Below are 16,554 nucleotides of genomic sequence, written 5' to 3'. Positions count from 1 at the left end.
CATTAATACACTTAAACCAGTCCTTCGATCTGGCAAAAGCCGGGCAAAGCCACCCTAAACGGGGGAAACACGGCGAGGCATTGATAAAAGGCTCTTCTTGAATTAAATATTAATCCCATTCGCTAAGAAGGGGATTACTGTCGTACATGTATCAGTTAAGCAGCTCATCGCGGAGAGAATGAGGTTAGAACAAGGAGAGGTTAGAACAAACGTCACAAAGATGTGAGGTGCGATGCAAAATGAAGACGCAGGTGCAGAATGCTGCAACACAAAGCGCATTGCCCTCTGCAGGGCAGCGGGCATTAACGGCATTAAGGTTTAATATGTAGCAGTTATGATCGATGACTTCCTGCCTGCAACCTTTTTAAAGCAGCAGACCTGCGTGAGAGGGAAGAAGTCATTTGCACAGATGCTGTTAGAGCCCCACTTTTAGAGCCCGTAATGGCACTTAAACACATCCATCGCTGACACACACACACACACACACACACAATCAGGATGTTGTTACTTGGCAACATCATTTCAAGGTAAATAGGTGCTGCGAAAAAAGGTGTTATATAAAGACACAGTGGGTGTCTGCGGCTCTCCAGCGAGGCCGACTCATTCTTATGCCGTTTGACGGGAGGTGTTGTTTGATGGTATTTTGAGTCGATTTACATTTGATTGCATCAGACGAAGGCTATGTAGAGGACTTCAATGCGTTTCAGAAATGCTACGTGTACATTGTTGCGAAAAGGATCATAAATCAGTCTCCACAGCGTACACACTGACGTTTGGTTGGTAGGGGACTGTGTGGTGATTAGTAAGGGTGAGGAGGGGGTTTAAAAAGGGGTGAGAAAAGGGAGAGGGTTATGTATTTTTGCAGAGGACTACTCCAGATCTTTATGGATATTAGTCATTCTCACCCTCACAAAAAGGAAGAAGTCCATTTAGCAAAGGCCCCATTCATGTTAAGGTATGCCGAGTGGAAGCTAAAAAAAACATTTGCGTACATGCACATGCAAACATTTGTTGAGTGAGTCTTCTGACTTTAAAATGTATTCAATTCAATCATTTAAAATGCCTAGAACAAGACTTTATGACTCTGAATGCGTTATTCATAAATGCTTGCACTTTTTTTTCGTCATAATAACATCATTTAATATGCACAAGCAAGCAATCGTTGGGAGATATATCGACCTTTTCTTAAAGAGCACAGAATAAACTGCAAATATGTGAGCCTCTCTACCACTGGCTATACGAGGATAGGGCTGTAATTGAAAAGTGTAAATAAGCAGGAACTCTGTCCATGAAATTGGCCCCTGCACAGTGCAAACTACAAACATGGAGTAATTAAACGTGTAATTACGGCGTCTATGGCTCTATCGACACAGGCTAAATAAAATGCCTGTTTAATAACCTTCGGTATGAGATACAAGCAGCTGCTAATTAGCAAGAAATGTGAAAACGGAGAGCATTAATCACACGTACACGCCTCTCTGTGTCTGCAGACGAGTGTGTGGGCGTGTGAATCTGTGATGGGGGGGGGGGGGGGGGGGGGGGGGGGGGGGGGTTCAGCACACAGTGCACGTATGCTGTACGCACTTAAAGCCCCAGCAGAGGGCAGAAAACACAAGGTTGTCCTTTGAGCTGCTGTATTCTATTCATTATCTCACCATGCTTACAAAACACACTGAACAGCAGAGATTTTAAGGTAAGTTGTATTTTTTTACTTATCAAAATCGGGGCAAATGGCTGATAATGTCTGAAATAGTGATACCATCTTGTATTCTGTCTAAAAATCTGTTAATGTCCTCCATGCAAGATCATTCATGACACGTGAAACATTATTTGAGATGCAGATGAGTCAAGAAGAAGTGGAGTCGAGAGATTTAAATTATTCCACCACATCTGGCATCTTTTTTTTTTCAGATGGTCATTTTCGTTCAAAGTTCAAAGTTCGCATCGGCCGACTGGTGAAGTGCACTAATTACATTTAATGTTGGGGAACTTTGGAATAAATGAGGCTGTCTGTATCATCACCGCCCAAAAACCTACAGCTAAACCTCTTGGCCAGTGACTAAATGCGTTAGTTGACAAAAAAACCATCACCTGACCGGTCACATGTCTACACACCTTCTCCTCATTACTCATCAGTCAAGTACAGACTCATCTCCAAACCAAAAAGTCACGCATTTATCAGATCACGTGTGATTTCAGGCCATTTTCACACGTCGTCCTGCGGTTCTGTAGAACTATCCGATCGCTGCAGTGTAGCTCCTGAATGTCGTGAAATATCAATCATCGTTTACACAATCATAATGCTAAATAGAAAGAACAAACACAATTGCCTCAGGGCATTATAAGGTGAATAAAGTTCCAATAGCTAACATGAACAAGAACGAGATTTTCCTCTGATATAGTCTCGCAAAATAGGGACGTTTCCCAAGTACCACTATGTTATCAGCTGTGTTTTTGAATTCAATACTGGACATTTTGACCTATATTTGTAGTGAGGTATTAAAAGTTGATAATCACGCATTTACGCCGATGATCTGATTGGGCCCGCTGACATTTAGAGATTGTTTTCCAGACGCTTCCTGTGGGATAAGTGGAGAGGCGTCGAGCCTCCTGTCAATAACAGCCAATTAACGCATTTCATTCTCCTCGGATGATGTCGTCTAGTAAATCAAATAGCCTGACACTACTGTATTCTCTGCAGAGACAAAGTACAGATGCAGAGACGCAATCGCGTTCAATTAAACATTGGCATTAATCTGGTGTTTTATGTTACTGCAGCAAACGTGAGGCTCCACTGTACAATATGTTCCTCTGCAGCTTTACCAAGCAAAACAGTGGTCAGTATTCTCTTTAATCCGTCTCCAAAGAGCCTGTTTTTTTTCTTAATGATTATTGCAGTGAGCAGATGTGACTCAAGATATGAGTGAGTTGTTTCTGGGTCATACATAATAGGACATGTTATTCTCTGTAGTATTCAACACTTGAGGGAATGGTCCTTTTAAATGTTTAATGATTCGGGGATACGCAGTTCCCTCTTGAAGAAAACTTTGTCGTCAGGGGACTCGAAAGGTTTCCGCCGTAGGAAGCATGAGCATGAGCCATCAAAATATTGTCTTGTACAGTCCGCGCTTGCTTACCAGCTGATGCCAGGAAGCGTGTCTTCCAAAATAAAAGACAGGTTATAATGAGAGACTGAGTGAAGAGCGTTGATGACGGAAAGGGAGCAGTGTGAGAACAGTAAAGGGAGAAGTAGGCTAATACACTGCTACTGTTGTGTATGTAAAGCAGAGAGGATTCATCAAAAAGCACATGGAAGAGTCAATGTATTCCCCCTAGTCCCCGAGACGGTCTTTTGATGCAGAAACACACTTTCTTTCTCTCTCCATCCTCCCATTCTCCCTCCCACCATCGCTCGCCGTGCTGCTGGTGAATTAAAAGAAAGTATGTCAGCTGGCAGGCGGGGAGCGGAGAAGGGAAAGAAAGAAGACATCACAAAGAATTCATTCAGCGAGTTCTCTCAACAAGAAACACGGGCTGAACCCATCGCCGCCTCGTGAGTTTGTTCGGGGGCTCGGAGAGCGCTTTATTTGGGTCATCCATCGGGGTTGAGAAGCCACCTCCATCCGTCCACGCTGCACTTCAGACACAAAGGCGGCAAAAAAACGGGACGGATGCATTGATTCCCATCACAACAACTCGGCCCCGGTTTCCATGGGGCGCCTCGCTATGAACAAGCTGCACTAAACACCTCCACTGTATGTCAGGGGCCCCGGCCGTTTGGATGCTGCTGTTGCTATGCGACCGCTGAGGCCTTGTTTGGAGTGCTGCGTAGCACCAAGTTGAAATGTTTTTAAAAAAAATCTCACAGCAGTTGATGTTCTGAATGCTACAAGCTCTCAGCGCTGCACGATGGTGAGCGTGCGGCGGGAGGAAGTGGATGTTGTGAAGTAGGTTAATGTTCCCAGCGTGAACGCAGCCTGTCTTTGGATGAACAGATTCTGGTCCCAAAAAGTTCAGAGTTTCTATAAGAACCCTCGCTGAACTTTTGCTGAACAGCAAAAACGAGTGATGATCACGGGACGATGATGAATGCGAAAACATAATGTGGTTGTAGCGTGAGTGAAGAAGAAACGAGCTTTAGCCACGCAGCAGCATCCATCTAAAGTAAGCTAATGTTAGCTACTGTTAGACACGATAAGCTACTGACCATGAAGAGCTAAAGTTTCTGTTTTTAGCGGCCCTTAAATACCATTTTCCATTTGCTTGAGGCTATTGCAGGCTCAGCGATCTCTGCTCAATAGACGAGGCAAATAAAGGACGAAGAGGACTGAACGTTGTAGACGTTTTAGGGTCCCTTTCACACCAACATTGTTTGGTCCGGATTTTGGGATTTTTCAGTGTGTTCCAAACCAAAGTTACAGGGGTGAAACCTCCCCCGGACCACGTTCTGTACATAACAGCCCAACCTTGGTCCAACGAAAAGAGGTGCCTTGCGTTCAATTAGCCAACATCTACTTGGTCGATTTCAGCCAGTTTATCTCGCGCCACTAGCAGGTTAGCATTTTGTTGTTTTGTTCGAGTGAAATGTCTCAACAATAACAATTGAATGGATTTTCTTGAAATGTGGTTGACATTTCTGTTCCCCACAGTATTTATAGTAATATCTTTGTTGACCCATGACCTTTTAGCCAACGACATCGTCAGGTCAAAATGTCAATTTAGTCAATACTTGGGTTTATACTTGCAAAAGTACTGAAATTCCCATCAGCCACAGCTGTACATCGAGATCTATGCTATTAATGAACATTAGCATGCTAACGCAGCAAACTAACTTTAAATACCCACTAAACACCAGCATGTTAGCACTTTCACTGTTACCGCGCTGTTAGCATCTAGCTCAAAGCACCACAGGTGCGTTAGGTCTTGAGTAACCACTTCATATTGCTCTTCGTCTTGCTTGTTGGAAGAACATTTCACAATGTAAACCTATTTCTGTCCTGCTGTCACGGGGCATGGTGAGGACTCAAACGCAGACAGTCAGCTGTAGTGAAAAGGGTTTTAATGATAACCAAAAACAAACAGGGAATCCAGGGACAAGACAAAAGACGAGGGGGAAAATCCGGCAGGAAAAGGCAGACTGGAAAACCGGGAACAGGACGAGCAAAACGGGCGGGTAGGTAGGAAAACAAACAATGATCTGGCAGTGGGTGTGTGTGCGGCAGGGGTTTAAATAGTGAAGGAGGCAGAGTGAGCAGGTGAGAGTCATGAGCTGATGAGGTGAGTGTGACTGGCAGGTGCACTGAATGAACTGATTAGGTGAGTGAGGAGCTACAGAAAGAAACACAGACACAGAACACACAGGGCAAAGCCTGATCGTGACACCTGCGTGTTCTTTTAGTGCATTTGTCTTTGTTGCGTTTGATTATTTGCTGCTGTTGCGACCCTATTTCCCCCATCGGAGCGATAGTAATTCTGAAACAAAAATAATAACACCAATTAAATATTCATATTCTTTTCGCTGCTCTTTTATGAAAGCAATAAGTATATACCACAGCGCCTCGGCTCAGCTCACAGGCTCCAGGTCACGCCGAACAATGCATCCATTAAGCCTTTTGAGGCTCATTGCCTGTAAGTGAAGAACTATGATTCGTGGACAGTTTTGACAATCTTCATCACCATGTGCCCTTCATTACAACTCTTTGAGCAGTTCTACAGATCCAGATCCTTTGCACTGCCAGATAACGATGTCACGGCCCGAGGCTGTGCCCTTTATCCATCTCGTTATCACTTGCTATATTTTTACTTTTCCACGTGTGAACAGCTCGCTCGTTTCTTAAGCTCCAGCATCAGGATGCAGACCGAGTCGGCGAGATCAAAATGAGTGATAGCGAGGCAGAGGGAGCGGATGCTGCTCGTGAAAAAAACACTGTTGTCTTTTTTTGTTTCCGATAACCTTTGGTTGACTTTTGCTTTACGGCCCTCTCGAGTGCTTTTTATTGGTGACTTGGCATCTTGTTTGACCGAGGTCATCCATCAATATCTCTGCCAGCCTCCGGACGACCTCCTGAGAAACGGGCAGGGCCGTACGGTTTCATATCAACCCAAAACCAACATTCATTTATTCATTATTTACCTGTTTGGATGTTCTAAAATTAGACCTGGCAGAGGTTGTTTCCAACACAGCAAAAGAACCTGACAAAGTTGAAGAGAGTTTGTATTTTTATTTTATTTTCCTCTCAAAACTGAGTGCAGAGATGATCTGGGGACCTGATGTGCTAGAAACAGTTTGACAGCAAATCTGTTCTTTGGTGCCTTTGAATGTGGTACAGAGGAAAGAACTCTCTGTGCTGTGAGTTGGAAGTTCTGCAGGTAAACACGTATATTGACTGGCTGTGCTGTTTCAAACCCGAGCTTCCAACATGCCATTGCCTTTCTCCCGTTTTCTACAACATCGCCTTGATCTAACCCTCCCACTGGCCTGATCATCCAATAATTGGCCGTGTGTTCCCCTTTAGCACTCGTGATTGGCCGGGCCTAATTTTAGCATATTCAAACTGCCAAAACAGTTTGAGCTGCTCCTCTATGTGGGCTTGAGTGTGTCCTAGAGACTAAGTAAGTTACTCACATGCCCCCCTTTAAACTGCTGAACTATGATATTCTTTAATGATTAGTTTAATGATAAACTGCGCAATATATCTTGGGGTTAGAACCCCCATATACATTATAAAGGGAAGAGATTAAAAATCTATCACGGGTACCCCAAGGGCCTCATACAGCCTACTGTAGAGAGGCAGGGCTGGGACTGGAAAGCCAGGCTCAGCATTTTCTAAAGTCATTATGCATAAATAGTGTGTGATACGGCTGGTTTATAAATTTCCTTTACCTGAGATGGAGGGGAGGAGGTGTTAGAGTGCCGAACATGAGTCAAATGGGGTTTGAAAGGTAATGCATCTATTCTGGAATGGGGCAAACAGAGATATTTGCAAATACTTCTTTTTGGCTGGCTGGCTCGATGTCCCTCCAGCATTTCAGTACTTCTTTTACATAACGGTCGGAGACTCGTAAGAGACTGATGGAAACACAAAAAGAATGGCAAAGAATCGTTGCATCGGAGGCCGAGATATCCCAATTTTTCGTTCCTCGAGCTCCAACAACCCTTGATACTACTCTTCCCACAATGCAACCTGATGCCCTAAAGAACCACAGCAGGTTTGACTTGTTAAATGAACTGCTGCAAACACGTGACGCCACAAGAAGGTTTTGACATTAGGCATTAGAAAACATTTTACTTTCCCCTTGATAAACAACATTTGTTTCGCTAGCACAGCTTCATGCTAGTTGTCAGCTAACCAGTGCAACTGCAGACCTTTTGTCGGCTCGTGCTTCTTCTTCAGCGGGACTTTGCTGACGGAAGCACCATCGCAATTTGCTGTTAGATTCATCGCCTCTGCTTCGAACTCCCGCTTCAGTAGGCGTTGAGTTTAAGATGTCTCAAGCAATGTTTTACTGCTGTCACCCAAATTCTTGAGTAAATACTGTGTCCCTTTGGGTGACTCTGGCCTCTTTCTAATGGCCTAATTATAATCTTTAGCTTCAAAGCAGGAAACCCTCTTTGTAAATACACATTACGCTCTATAGTTGTGGGGTTCTAGTGGAGCTTCCTCTCATTGATGCTGCGTGAATGAAGCGGCTTCTCCGCTGATCTTTCATGGGTTCTTCCAGAAGGAATGTCCAAAAAATCTGATACGTAGGATCGGGACTATACGGCTTTTCCTTCGTGTCCTCACCTGTTTATATGTTCATAGACAGCATTGCTATTCTTCCAATATGGTCACTCTAAAATATGATTCATGTGGAAGCTAACGATTGCAGTTTTTGAAAATAGGCTATTTACGGGTAAAACAGATGCCAAAAAGATGGTACCAGACAGAAATAATCAGATTAGTTGAATGTAAGACATTTTAAGTACAAGCTGATGTTGTGAAGACTTGAACTCTTGGTATCAACCGAGAAAAAACTAAAACTTTCTTTATATAGACAAGTCACTCAATGAATCATGAACTTTGTGGCTCTTGAGTAGGGTGATAAAATTGGCAACAATTGCTGAATAACAACCTCCGACCCCACACAGTTGTTTTGTTTTTTAATCTTTATTTATGCAGGGAACTACTGTACTCGTATTCACCAACACTCTGGCACACATTCATAAAGTTCACTTCATACACAAAAGATGTCCAGCTGGGAGTTGCAATGAAACGTCTTCAACTGTCACTGTGTAGTTGCACGGGAACAGGTGGGGGTTAAGTGCCTTGCTCAAGGGCACCTGGATAGTTGAAGAGGAGACACTCCCAAGAAGTGTTGGGATACGTACAGGCGACATTTTGTCAAAGTTCTATTGTATGTGCGAAATGGCCGTTCATTGCATGAGCGTGCTCTACATGTATAGTATATGCAGATTCTTCACGGGGTGTCATGCATGCTCGCAATACCAAATACACAGGTACAATGTATATAATTTATTCGATGGTTTAACATGATAACCTACTGTAAAAGGAAGAGAAACATACAGAGATATACAGTATAAATCTAAGCCTAAATACATTTTGTGGCAGCACAGAACATTTCACATTCCATTATGGGACCAAGGCCATACAACACCTGAAGTCTTTGATGACTTTTTTTTTTTCATTTATTATTTTTAAACTTTTTTTTCTTTTTATTTTAGGCTCACATGGCATATTGTCATCTCTAAGATGAGCAGTTGGCAGTTCCCGCGAGTGAGTTTTTGCAAAATATCTCTCTCTCTCTTTTTTATTATTTTTTTTGATCTACCCAAGTTACGAATTGTAGTCGCATGCATGATAAACAAGTATCGAGTTTCTGTCTCATTCGCTTTTCGACTGCACTACGTAGTCCGGTACTTCAAATAATGACTCAAAACTGCAAAAACGTACCCGAAGGTAATCGTTTAAATCAAAGTGAACCACTCAGCCAAGAAGTAAAAAAGTTATTTTCTTCTCGCTTTAGTGTTCCAGAAATCTGCCTCATTATATCTTATTTACACAACACCGAAGCTTCACAAATTTTTTTTTTGGAGATTTATTTCGTACGAATTTCCTCCTTTCGAAACTACGCGAAGCAGCTTGAAACGTCTTTGGACAAACTGGTTTCAATGCCTGAACAACCTTGAGATCACGAAACAACGCTTTGTGCTTTAAGTCCGGACATCTTCTCTCACTGTGTCTTCGGACAGAACGCCGAGCGACTCTTAGCTGGCGGCGCGATTGCATACAAAAAAATGTACGGAGCGACGCGAAAACCGCATCCGTACGAGTTGAAAATGTCTCGACTTCCAGGAAAAGAATTACGCTCATCCCATGGTTTTATGAATCCACTTCATAAAAACGTACAGAGAGGGAAGTAACAGAAAGAACCGGTGAGTCCGTTGCTAGCTAATGTGCCGCTAACGTACAGTTGGTACATTGCTGTCCGGGGCGGGAAAAAAAACAACAAATTAAAACAAATGACGCAAGGTGAAAAGGAATTTCTTCTGAACACACCTTTCGTAAGATGTTTTGGCTTATCATATGCGATATTGTTTCATCTACAAATGGAGCTTTGGACCCGGGTCATAATGTGCACTGCGCCCCGTCTACACAGTAGAAAACAGGACAAGAAACTTGTATGTGGAATCAACTAGAGCCCTAATTAAACGGGGTTGAGGTCAATCCTGGTTCCAGACAGAAAATTGCATTTGTGCGACAACAATCCAAGTACAATACATTCAGTTCTTAGTCACATATCAATCGGTCTGTATACATAAAACTTTACTTTTTTCTTTGTTAATTAAATTGATCCCAACTTTGAACTCAATGTTACCAAGTAGCATAACGTGTATTCTTGTACATGCACAGTACGTCATGTATCCGTGACAAATTAACGCCATCGTCCATGAGTAGTAACTGCTTGATTGCTCTGCGACCTTAAGGTGGAATGGCACACAGTTTATCAAGAGTGGGACAAGGAGAGCTATTTTTATCCACACAACTATTACACGTTGACATTTGTCCATGGTCCAGCAAGCGGCACAGAAAATAAATGGTCTGCCCACGCCCGTCCTATCTCCAGCTCTCCTTATCCACATCTCTCTCACACACACACACATGCACACGCTCTTAAAACATCGTCGCCTCCCTCTCTCCCTCTCCCTCTTCCTCGTAAGAATGGGCGTGTTACATTCTGATGGGGAAATGATGACCATGGCTCATTATCCTCTCCCTGAAGATTGGATCTGGTACATTCAGCGCTCGTGTGTGCTTATTAATCAGACAGAGCGGAAATCGATGAAAACCCATTTTGCGTCCGCTGCTGCATGGCGAGTCGTAGGGTAACTCTAACAAACGCAGGGTGAACATACGCACAGTGTCTGGAGTGGATTCCAACATGGTCGGATGTTTGAGAAGATATGTTTGAGAAGATATTCGGAGTGCCCCATAAATGCTCAAAAACTAAACCGATGCTTGTAGCTGACCTGTTAATTTGTTTGTTTTTTTAAACTTTTTTTGCACTAAATATTCTGGCAATTAATAGCCAGTATGACAATCACAAAATGCTTCGATCATTTTCATTTGGGGTTGCACACACAGTATATATATATATATATGTGTATATATACATTTATGTATGTACACACCTATGTACTTATGTACAAAAAATGGGTTTCATTCCTCCACTCTATCACCACAACAGAGATAGTGTTGAGCAAAAACAAAAACAAAAAGAACACGGGTTAGGAAAATCAAATGAATACCTGAAGACACACAGAGTACAAAAATATCATAATATTTCATGGATTGAGTAACCGTGTCGCCCAAAAAGGCCCTTGGCAGTTGTTTTAAATTAAATAAGACAGTTTGTTTCTTTTAGAGGAAGTTTGATAAATTTGAGTGCAATTCTGTCATGCTATCACTTGAAGCGCTGTTGCTGAAAAAATGGCAGTTTTATTCATATTTGTGCTTTCTTTTTTTCCCCTTATCAAATTACCAAAAAAAAAAAGAATATTTCAGCGACACTTTTTCTTTGTCGAGAACTAGTTTTCAAATAGCAAAAGATTCAGAACCTGAGTCTCAGTCATCCTGAACAGAGGAGAAAGTCCTCAACTTTAAAATGATTGTGTTTGGGTAAACGTTCACCAGATCAATGCATGACATGGTTAATAGCAAGTATTCTGTATATTATCAATGCGACACATCGACAGAGTCTTCTGTAAAGTTGTGACATAATCCAAGGCAAAAGAGAAGTCATTGTTTTTTCCATTATGGTTGATCATTACATGCATTAATAGTGCATAGGATACCAGTCAAACATACATTAGTTTGTTTCATGGACTTTTAGGAATTGCCTGCATTTATCTGACCACCTGTGTTGTAGAAAGGTTTCTTAATTATTTTTTTTGATTAGAAAAATCATTGCGTTTTGTGTCGTTTTTTTTTTGTTGCAAATACTTATTTACTTATTCAATTGCTGGCTTTCGTGTCTCTCTCTATTTACACATTACTGAGAGGGCAAATGTTGGGAAATGACTGTCACAAGTCCCAATTACAGTACATACTTTAGAAAATAAAAAGACATTGGTACTAAGGATTCAAAGACTGCAAATATAAAAACAATTTTGACAAGAACTTGGTCCAAAACTCAGTAGTCTTTTCTCAGTCTGTTTTTTTTTTCCCGTCTCAAAGTGTTGCAGTCTTTAACAGATTCTATATATAAAAGCAACCAAAAAAAAGGAAGAAAAGAAGAAGAAAAAAAATCAAACAAACAACAACAAACATCTCAACAAAACAGTCCAATCAGACATAGTAGAGCCAGTAGATGAGGTTGAACAGTGAGAACACGGAGGGGAAGATGATCCGTGACCAGCGGTCGATGGCGTTCACATCCGTCAGGTCGGGGATTTTGATTTTGAGCTGCGAGGACCGCCTCCGCAGGCGGCTGCGCTTCATCTGGGCGGACCGGTCCAGGGAGTGCCGGCTGGTGGAGCGCGGGCCGATCCCGCCGCTCTGCTTGCGGTACTGGATGTGCGACGAGGCCGTGCTGTCCAACTGCACCATGGACTGAGAGTTCCTAATGTCCGCCAAGCTGGTGGTGATCTCGCCTCCCCCCACCTCGTTGTGGATCTCCAGGGTGGTCAGCAGGATGTTCCCGTGGCCGTGCGGTTCCGCCTGGGTGGACAACGAAACGAGAAAGCTAATTAGCGACACTGTGTGCGAACGAATGGAGCAGCCAGTGAGGATTCTACCGAGAAAGCGCTCTCCCTCAGTGCACAGCGCATTCAAGACCATGAAATGTGGATGTCATCATGGAAGGATTACTCAACGGGCCAACCGGGCACAGGCCCAGGGGCCCAGAGACTCCAAACCACCACAAAGACTAGCAACCGGTTACAGAGAGACACACATCTACAAAGAGACGCAAAACGACTACAAGGGGATGCAAAATGGCAACAAAAAGATGCAAAATGACTATTAAGGGATGCAAAACGAGCAGTCATTTTGCATGTGGGTGTTTTGCTCCTATGTAGGAGGGGTGGGGGGCCCAATTTCTCATAATCTCATTGCTCTTTGGAACTTTGGGGCGTTTTCATCGCCGTGCTTTGCCTTTGCTCCCGACTAGACAGGTGTTTGTAATGATCGTGTTGTATAACGCTTTGCCCGTCTGCATTGACACATTAAGTGCACTTATCATCATTTTGTGCATCGCAAGAAACCTTTTTGTTTCTTGTGCATGGAAAAGTGATCGAGTGAAGGAGGGAGCAGTTTGACGCGCCCGCCACTCAGTCCGATGAATGCAGCTTCTCTGCATGACTGAAGAACAAGAGGAACGTTTCCATTGATAAATGATCAAAAGAAATATTGTTGGTCTTCTTGGGTGTCATGCTACAACCTTTGCCACGTTCAACAATTGAATCAAGCATATAGGACACGTCACACTCCATGCCTATGATGTGTGCACCACAAAAACAAATCAACAATAATGGGAAATGGCAATCATTCATGCAAATGTAGCAACTGTGGAAGTCCCACCTTTCCCTTTTTCTATATTTTAGTGTTTGCATATTTCAAAAGGGTTTTTAGGCCCATTTAAGGCATGTTCACCGACTTCCACTGACTTTATATGAACTTGCACCGCGTCTTGTATTTGCTTCCCATTCAACTGTTTTAAAAGCAGTGGGCTTACAATGCATATTCTACTATTTACTTCAAACAAATGTTTCCAGAATTGAATACACTTTTTCAAAAAAACTTCCATTTCTAAAAGCATCCTGGCGCTAAGTCAGCAAAGATGCATGATTGGGGGGGGGGGGGGACCTCTGCAGTAACTACTGATGTCACTCCGTGGGAGCCGTGTGACAGACGTGGCTTTTGATGATGATTTCAGTAGAATACAAAAAGATACACAGACGGCATGCATTCAAGGGTGACCTCTGAAAGGAGAAAACCGGCTTCATAATCTGAAAACACTTTTACGATGCGATCGAGCATGAGCATCATTTCAACGTGGAAAGAACTGCAATGAAGAAGTCAAAGTCAAAATGAATACTCCTGAGAGTATGGCAATGTCATGAAGATGTCTGTTGCTGCTTGACTCATTCCATGGATGGGGAGATATTTTTTGCATTACGGCAAAAGAAATAAAATAAATAAAAGCATCCATGTCAGCTGATGGCAATGGCAGAGTTGACTCAGGGATATTGAAGAGTCTCGCTGAACGAACAACTCACCGAGCGTGAGTGGCGAAGACCTCTAACCTGATTGGACCGCTTTAGGGACGCGGTCCTACTACCTGCCTCCTGAGGAGATGAAAATATTCAGCCATATGTGGGGAACAAAAACCTGGAAATTGAGTTTTTTTTAAGGCAACATATTTTGCCTACTGAAGCCTCCGTGTGGGATACAGATGATAATGTAAAACAGTTCAGTTATGCAGAACATTTTCCTTTTGCTGCTTCTGCTATCGAGAGCTGACAAAACAGTCAAGGCTGTTTTATCATTCAAGTCCTGTTAGGAGGAAGAAAAGCGAAGGAATTTGAGAGTCCACTCAAGACGTTTTCCTGCAGCATTTTCTGTGGAAATAACCAAATATTCACAGCCATGCAGTCATTTATTGATTTACTTATACTTTAATTCAACCCCTTCATCCGCTGATAGTTTGGGTCTAGAAATCACGTCAAATTTGAGCTCACCCTCGCGGCGTCGTATTTGGCCGCCCTCTCGTTGTTGACCTTCTCCGCCTTCTCCGCCAGCTTCTTTTGCATCTGAGGACCCCTCCCGAAAAAGATGTAGTTGACGAAGGCGTACTCCAGCAGGGCCAGGAAGACCATGACGAAGCAGCCCATCAGGTACATGTCGATGGCCTTGACGTACGGGATCTTGGGCAGCGTCTCCCTCAAGTGGGTGTTGATCGTGGTCATGGTCAGCACCGTGGTGATCCCTTAAATGACGAAAAAGGGAAAATGTATTACCAAAGCAGCATGGAACAACACATTTTAAACAAATGCACAGTAAATTCGACCTGCTAAGATCATCCAGCAAAATTTAAAAGATGTTTCTTTTTCTTTCTAAGGCTTTCTCATTACCAATCCTGGCAATAAATCTGGGACGGTACATTGGATGCCTAATTAGTCCAAACCTGTCGCAGCATAAGCGCCCCGTCATTCTAAGCAGATGCTTCAATCTCGTCGGTAACCTTAAGGTCACGCTGGAGAAAAACTCCAACCGATATCTCAGGTGTTACTATAGAAACACATTTTTTTTTTATAGAAAACGTTTGTTTTGTGGCTATTTCCTCTGCTAGTTAGGACCCAGTGGGAAAAAAGAAAGAGACACACACACACACACAGGTAGGTGAGGGCATAACATCTGTCTCATTGAAATTCAAAAAAGGTCTGCCTTGAAACCCCCAACTGGCCCTTGGTCATCGAGCAGAAATAACTCATGAGAATAGCGCTGCATGTATCTAGCCTGCAGCTCTTATTAACCTCCACCACAAGGGATACACAGCAGCGGTTGTTTGATGTCCCCTAGTAAAGGCACCTTCGCACCTTGCATGTTTCAGCACGACAGAAAGAGATAGACACTAAGTGAGATTCATATGAAATTACAGACAAATAGATGAGGGGAAATCAAATTGGCTGAGGTATGATACATTTCTAAAGTGGCCCTGAGAGCTCAATGTTCTGCAGGTTAAGAAAACCCATGCTTATAGACCAAACAAGACAGAGACGGAGAGCACGGCCAAATGCAGAAACGTGCTGCAAAAACAGAAAAACCAACCAACGAACAGAAAACGATTTAAAAATGTTTTGTAATTCATATCTACTGTTTTTTTGCCGCACACGCGTCTCCCAGTGCTGCCGTGCGTTTCAGAAGTCGCAGCAAATCAACACACGCCTTACTCATGATCACGCAAAACCCTGACCCCCTGCAATGCAATAATGCTATATCTTATCTCATAATAGAGATGTGGCAGATACGTATATCTCTGCTACTTTATCCACCCCGTGCTGGAAATAAATGGAGCCTATCAGTGGCCGGGCCGCTCATTCAACCCGGCGAACGAGGCTTTTCGGAGTGTTTGTGTGTACGCATATGTGTGTCGTAAAGTGAAGAGACAAGGAACAGTCAGGGGGTTGGGAGGAGCAAGATGGCTAAGGTCAATCTAGCCCGTAGTGTGATTTATTGGCACATTACAAGGCTAACACCACTCATGCGTGTGTGTGTGTTTCGTCACGAGCTCACACGTGCACATGCTTCGTGTCTCTGCCCCATTGGATGGTGCGATCTCTAGTTTTTTTGTTTTTTTGCTTAACGACAGCCTTGCTCTTTATAGGTGTTCTCTCGGCTGTGCCATTACTCTCCGTCCTTCACTCCCTCCCTCCATCCCTCCCTCTGCTCCTTCGCTCCCCGTTCGGACAATTTAATCAAGGGGCCATGCGCCCATGGGCCTCCCTCCTTTTTCATCACGCCGCCACGCTCTCCGGGGAGAGATTGTGTTTTTATGGGGTCTCTCTCACTCTCTGTCTCCCTCCGTCTCTCTCACCCCCCCTCTGTCTCGTCCCATTGTTGTCGGCTATCCCTCTGCCTCTGCTTCCACCTCTCCCTTTTTTCCCCACGATCTCACCATCATTTAGTGGTGCTTTCCCTCTTTCCATCCTCCCCCTCCCTTTTTCTCTTGTTATATGTCCCATAGTCTCTTCCTCACCTCCACAGCTGGAACAAAGGCACGCCACAATCACATCTCAAATTGGCAGCTATCTAGTTAGCATGCGCAGTGTTTGAGTCTGCAGTCGAGGAGAAAAGAAATGAGGTTTTAACCCACTGGAACAGCATAGGGTGAACAGAAACTTGTGTCTGCCATTACACTTGAAGTGCTCCTGCACCAATTACAGCTATTGACCACACCTTGACTGTTCACATAATATGATTTGTAAGTGAGCGGGGAGGACTGCAGGAAATGGTTTGCAACCAGATTAGCGAGCGAGGCAGGTCGTCTGTA

General features: G+C 43.4%; 1 protein-coding gene across 3 annotated transcripts in view; it reads right to left on the bottom strand.

The window, feature by feature from the left end:
- Positions 1–11,417: 11,417 nt before the first annotated feature.
- The window catches only part of LOC142953019 (gamma-aminobutyric acid receptor subunit beta-3-like), a 48,454-nt gene continuing 43,317 nt past the window's right edge, over positions 11,418–16,554 (bottom strand). For 2 of the 3 annotated variants that reach the window (XM_076095081.1, XM_076095082.1), the window contains 3 exons: positions 14,243–14,490; positions 13,781–13,849; positions 11,418–12,221 (listed from right to left, as the gene is read on the bottom strand). In XM_076095081.1, the coding sequence (XP_075951196.1) occupies positions 11,850–12,221; positions 13,781–13,849; positions 14,243–14,490 (689 nt within the window). In that variant the 3' untranslated portion in view covers positions 11,418–11,849. The remainder of the gene's footprint in view (positions 12,222–13,780; positions 13,850–14,242; positions 14,491–16,554) is intronic. The other variant, XM_076095083.1, reaches the window with a different exon arrangement.

Source organism: Anarhichas minor, unplaced genomic scaffold (assembly GCF_050575085.1).
Source record: "Anarhichas minor isolate MPS153535 unplaced genomic scaffold, ASM5057508v1 ptg000018l, whole genome shotgun sequence".
Lineage (NCBI taxonomy): Eukaryota > Metazoa > Chordata > Actinopteri > Perciformes > Anarhichadidae > Anarhichas > Anarhichas minor.
Note: the sequence above shows the minus strand (reverse complement) of the source record. Positions and strands in the feature narration are given on the sequence as shown.